Here is a 6,345-nt window from a genome sequence, read left to right as displayed (position 1 = left end):
TTTTTTTTTTTTTTTGCCCAGCCAAACTTTTAATAAATCATACACTAAAAGGTGACTTCTGTGCTGGGTTGGCTTGTCTAGGACAGAGGAGGTCAAGCACCAAAATTTCAGCTTCGTAATGAAACGTGGGTTGCCATAAACTGAAGCCAAACGTCTTGCATGTTCTACTGTGTAAAATGTATGAGGCTCAGGTTCTTTGTTGGTGTACAACTCTAAATGCTGTACATGTTGAAAAAGGTCACATTTGGAGTTTTTCCTGTAACAGAATAAGAAAACAAAAAGTAAAAAAGTCTAGTTCACAAAAATGTGGCTACATGGTCAAACTGACCTATAAGTCTCTGCTGTGTAGATAAGACTATAGAGCTATGTGAACAAAGCTAAGTGATGGTTCAAGCAAAGGGCCCACAACCTAAGAGGAATGTTGATTGCAGCCATGCTGAATATTTCACAGTGTTTTCTGATGCCCATTGGTAGATGCTGAATCGCTGGGCTCATTAGATAGCTGAAGTTTATCCAAACCTAGAAATAAAAACATGCAAATTAGAAAGGACAATGTTTACAATGTTTATTGAAAGGGATGGGGTATTTCCCGGTTACTAAAAACCAGGATACAAAAAAACAACCTCATTGCTTTTTGCACACTTATTACTATTTGTTAAATACCACCTACTTTTGGATCACGTAGCACATAAACATACATAAATAATTGTATTTAAGAACAATCTTCATAAAACCAAAGAGTAATTACACTGCTAAGAAACAAATTAGAGAAAACCACAATTCAGTTTTAAAATGCAATTTCTGCTTAACAGCAGGCATAATGCTACTATTGATCGACCGATTATCGGCAATGCCAATAATCGGAGAGCCGATATTCACTTTTCCCGATATATCGGTATCGGCCCCGGAACTTGCCAATATTGTCGTGACATCACTGCGTATGTTGCACCACGCGCTTCCATGCACTGGGCCTAACCTTCTGTCTTCTTAGACCGCCTCCCTCGCCTTGGACAGCCTTTTCTGGAGTCAGGACTAATCTCTCGGGAGTGTAACACAGCCAGCCAGCCAGCCACCCACCCACAGCAGCCTGATGCCAGCCACCCACGCACACCCACAGGCCCTGTACCAGCCAGCCACAGGCACTGTACCAGCCAGCCACCCACAGACTGTACCAGCCAGCCACAGGCACTGTACCAGCCAGCCACCCACAGACTGTACCAGCCAGCCAGCCACCGACAGGCCAAGTACCAGCAAGCCACCCATAGCCGTGTCAGCCACCCACCCACCACAGGGTGCCAGCCAGCCACCCACAACCACAGGGTGCCAGCCACCCACCACCATAGGGTGCCAGACAGCCAGCCACCCACCCCCACAGGGTGCCAGCCACCCACCCCCACAGGGTGCCAGCCACCCACCCACCACAGGGTGCCAGCGAGCCTGACACCCACCACAGGGTGCCAGCCAGCCACCTAGCACAGGGTGCCAGCCAGCCACCCACCACAGGGAGCCAGCAAGCCAAACACCCACCATAGGGAGCCAGCAAGCCAAACACCCACCATAGGGAGCCAGCAAGCCAGACACCCACCACAGGGTGCCAGCCAGCCAGCCAGTCCTTTTTAACCCTATATTCAATTTCAGTAGTGTCTTTCAAACTTCAATGGAGATGGATGCAGATAGAAAAAGTAAAAGTGTGATTTGGGACTATTTCTCATCTCCATCTCCAGGAAAAGCAGCAGTGTGCAACACGTGCGCAATGTAAGCATGGGATCAGCAATTGCAAAAAACAAAAATACGTCAAATCTTTGGGCCCATTTAAGAGTTAATCATGTTAAATTATATCATGCAGCACAGAAAAAAACACAATGAATCACACGGTGAAATACCAGTATCCCAGGCAACAATAACAGATATGTTTCATAAGAAAAAAACAGGTGGCCAATTTCGGATGGACGATCCCAACTGCTGGACAGAGTAATCACAGAGATGATGGTCACTGATAACCAGCCATTTACAATAGTGTCTGTCTCTGGATTTAGGCGGTTGATGTCCATAGTCGAGCCAAGGTACACACTGAAGAGTGACAAGTATTATCAAACTGAAATGCTGGAAAAGATTCACCAAAAGGTCATTGAGAAAGTAAAGGCTATGCTGAAACCAGAGAATGCTGGCAACTCACTCTCATTCATGACTGACTGCTGGTCAAGACAAACAGAATCCCTAATGAGTCTTACATGCCACTTCATTGACAGCAGATGGACAAGAGTGTTTTTTTAGGGCTTCATGTAGAAAATTCTTCTGAATAAGCAATAATGACCCTGGATGATGAACTTCATCTCTATTTGAAGGAACCAGTAATTGACAGAAGAAGTGGTGATCCTCTTCAGTGGTGGAAAAGAAATGAGGCACGCTACAAAAGACTTGCTTCTCATGCTAGAAGATACCTTTCTGCTCCTCCTTCCTCGGTACCAAGTGAGCGTGTTTTTAGTGAAGTGGCAGCAATATATGAAAAAACCAGAAGCCATTTAACTGGTCAACATGCTGAAATGTTATGCTCTCTGCACTATAATATTGTTCTACTTAACTGGGAGTATTGAAAGTGAGTAGTACTAGTGTTCAGTCCACTGTCTTTTGCACTGCAGCTACTAGATTTAATCATAGCAGACAGTGAGTTCACTACTGCAGCAGTTTATGTAAATTTTGTTTTGGGAAGCCTTTAGTTATTTTCCCAGCACTTTATTTTTCACAGTTGTCTACTTTTCTAGGACTCATTCGTTCACATGATGTGAAACTGATGTACCTGCAAGTGAAAGCTGTGCGGTTTCCTATCAGTTTTCATGCGGGTAAGGTGTGAAGAACAAGCCTTTAATGTTAAAAACGTTAACAAACATTAACATGTTCGGTACCAGATTTGTGTCAAAAATTGTCTTTATTTTTCAAAACTTTAAATGTACAAAATATCGGCCCATATCGGACGATACAGATACTTGGTGACCAAAATATCGGTATCGACCCTGAAAAAACAATATCGGTCTATCCCTAATTGTTACCAAAAAAACCTCTTCTGTGCCTCTATACAATTTAGATTCACTTTGTTACAGAGACCGGACCTTCCTGTCCCTGGAAACTGCCGTTTCCAAGAAAACTAAGAGCACTATAGTTGGATGTGGGGTGCGGGCTAGCTGCACTTTCCCATAGACTTCTGTCCTGCGGTTTTGGTGCACTTTCGTAAACCACGAGACATAATAGAAGTCTATGGAAAGTGCAGCTGCAGTGCATCCAGAATGTATTCACAGCGCTTCACTTTTTCCACATTTTGTTATGTTACAGCCTTATTCCAAAATGGACTAAATTCATTTTTTTCCTCAAAAATCTACAAACAATACCCCATAATCACAATGTGAAAGACGTTTGTTTGAAATTTTTGCAAATTTATTAAAAATAAAAAAAGACAAAATCGCATTTACATACAGTATCTCACAAAAGTGAGTACACCCTTCACATTTTTGTAAATATTTTATTATATCTTTTCATTTGACAACACTGAAGAAATTACACTTTGCTACAATGTAAAGTAGTGAGTGCACAGCTTGTATAACAGTGTAAATTCTGTCTCCTCAAAATAACTCAACACACAGCCAATAATGTCTAAACCCCTGGCAACAAAAGTGAGTACATTCCTATGTGAAATGTCCAAATTGGGCCCAAAGTCTCAATATTTTGTGTGGCCACCATTGTTTTCCAGCACTGCCTTAACCCTCTTGGGCATGGAGTTCACCAGAGTTGCCACTGGAGTCCTCTTTCACTCCTCCATGATGACATCAAGGAGCTGGTGGATGTTCGAGACCTTGTGCTTCTCCACCTTTTGTTTGAGGATGCCCTACCGATAATTAATAGGGTTTAGGTCTGGAGACATGCTTGGCCAGTCCATCACCTTTACCCTCAGCTTCTTTAGAAAGGCAGTGGTCGTCTTGGAGGTGTGTTTGGGGTCGTTATCATATTGGAATACTGCCCTGCGGCCCAGTCTCCGAAGGGAGGGGATCATGCTCTTCTTCATTATGTATCAGTACATGTCTGCATTCATGGTTCCCTCAATGAACTGTAGCTCCCCAGCGCCGGCAGCACTCATGCAGCCCCAGACCATGACACTCCCATAAATATGCTCGATTGTCGGCAAGACACACTTGCCTTAGTACTCCCTCACCTGGTTGCCGCCACACACGCTTGGCACCATCTGAACCAAATAAGTTTAACTTGGTCTTGTCAGACCACAGGACATGGTTCCAGTAATCCATGTCTTTAGACTGCTAGTCTTTAGCAAACTGTTTGCGGGCTTTCTTGTGCATCATCTATAGAAGAGGCTTCCTTCTGGGACGACAGCCATGCAAACCAATTTGATGCAGTGTGTAGCGTTTGGTCTGAGCACCGACAGGCTGACCCCTCACCCCTTCAACCTCTGCAGCAATACTGGCAGCACTCATACGTCTATTTCCCAAAGACAATCTCTGGATTTGTTGCTGAGCACATGAACTCAACTTCTTTGGTCGACCATAGCGAGGCCTGTTCTGAGTGGAACCTGTCCTGTTAAACCGCTGTATGGTCTTTTTCAGATCCTCAGAGAGTTCTTTGAAATTAGGTGCCATGTTGAACTTCCAGTGACCAGCATGAGAGAGAGAGAGTGATAACACCAAATTTAACACACCTGCTCCCCATTCACACCCGAGACCTTGTAACACTAACGACACCGGGAGGGAAAAACTGGATTTTTGACTTACCGTAAAATCCTTTTCTCTGAAGTTCATGGACAGATGCAGCTTCATATCTTCTTGACCATTGGGTTATGCTGCCCCCTACAGGAGTAGAACACTAGGCAGGAAAAAGCTTTACAACGCCCATGGGGCAGTCCCTCCAGGCATAACCGCACACAATCTGCTATAGTCCTCAGTTTTGTTGCAAGAAGTGTTTTAGAAGACCACAACCCCATTCCACTCATAGAGGGGCGAGTGGATTGCTCTCAGCTCCAGAATATTGATCGGTAACAGGAAGCTTGCTGAGAACAACTCCCCACCTGGACAGACTGGCATCCGTGCTGACAACTGTCCGATATAGGGGAGGGAATGATTTTCCTTGTTTGAGCGCCAGGGACCGAAGCCACCATATCAGGGAACCCATGGTCACCTGGCTCAGCTAGATCTGGTTGTCCTGGGAATTCGGATCTTTGTTTCATTTGAGAATGATTTCCTTCTGGAGCATTCTCGTGTGGAATTGAGCGAAAGGGACCGCCTCGAAGGATGAAATCATCAGTCCCAGAACTCTCATACAAGTCCGAAGGGACGAACATTTGCTGGACAGCAATAGCTGAATCGTCGTCTGGAGCTTTTGAAGTAAGTCCAGAGCAAGAAACACCCTCCTGGCTGAGGACGAGTCCAAAGTCAGACCCAGATAATCCAGTCTCATGGAAGGGACCAGGGACTACTTCTGAAGGTTCAGAATCCACTCCAACTCCTCCAGAGTTCTTATGGTGACCTATAAGTTTGTCACCAGTGCCGTGGGAGACTCTGCATGGAGAAGCAGATCGTCCAGGTAACCCAGGACTGATATCCTCCGCTGGCGTAACAAAGCCAGGACCGGAGCCAACACCTTTGTGAACACCCAAGGAGCAGAGGCGAGACCAAAGGGTAATGCCACAAACTAATAGTGATCTTCTCCGACAGCAAAACGCAGAAACCGTTGATGTGAAGGTAGGCATCTTTGATGTCTATGGAGGCCAGGAAATCCCCGATGTAGGGAAGTCACCACCGTGCGAACGTATTCCATCTTGAATTTTTTAACTCGCACAAAGCAATTCAGTGCCTTTAGGTTCAGAATTGGACACCCCTTGCCTTCCTTCCTGAGGACCGTAAACAGGTTTGAGTAAAAGCCCTGAAAACATTCCGAAGATGGAACTGGAACTATTACCCCTTGTAACAGCTCCTGTACCGCCCCAAAGAGAGCCTCTGTAAGTGATCCGGGGACAGTGGCACATTGGAAGGGAAGAACCTTACCGGAGGGACGGATCAAAACTCGATCTTTTAACCAGACCATATGACCTTGTGAACCCACTTGTCTTGTATCCAGGATAGCCACAGGTCCAGGAATCGGAAAATATGTCCCCCTACCCCAGATACGGGCGAGGGTGCACCTTCAGGCCGAAGGGGTCTTATCCGCAGGTCTGGAGAAGCTCAATTTCTGTTTGCCAGACCAGGGTCGCTTGGAGTCACCCGAGGGGACCTTGAAGGACTTTGATCCCTTATCAATTGACCCTGAGGGACGAAAAAATGTTTTGTGTGCTGAGAAGGAGGGACCCCG

The 6,345-nt window shown here is 45.5% G+C and overlaps 1 protein-coding gene across 1 annotated transcript in view; it reads right to left on the bottom strand.

The window, feature by feature from the left end:
- Window positions 1-187: 187 nt before the first annotated feature.
- LMBR1 (limb development membrane protein 1) overlaps window positions 188-6,345 on the bottom strand; it is a 387,912-nt gene continuing 381,754 nt past the window's right edge. The window contains exon 17 of the mRNA XM_082259842.1: window positions 188-519. Coding sequence (XP_082115968.1) covers window positions 446-519 — 74 coding nt within the window. The 3' untranslated portion in view covers window positions 188-445. The remainder of the gene's footprint in view (window positions 520-6,345) is intronic.

The sequence above is a fragment of the Pelophylax lessonae genome (genome assembly GCF_965119305.1).
Source record: "Pelophylax lessonae genome assembly, chromosome: 5".
Lineage (NCBI taxonomy): Eukaryota > Metazoa > Chordata > Amphibia > Anura > Ranidae > Pelophylax > Pelophylax lessonae.
The sequence above is the reverse complement of the archived record's forward strand: the minus strand, read 5'-3'. Positions and strand labels throughout refer to the sequence as shown.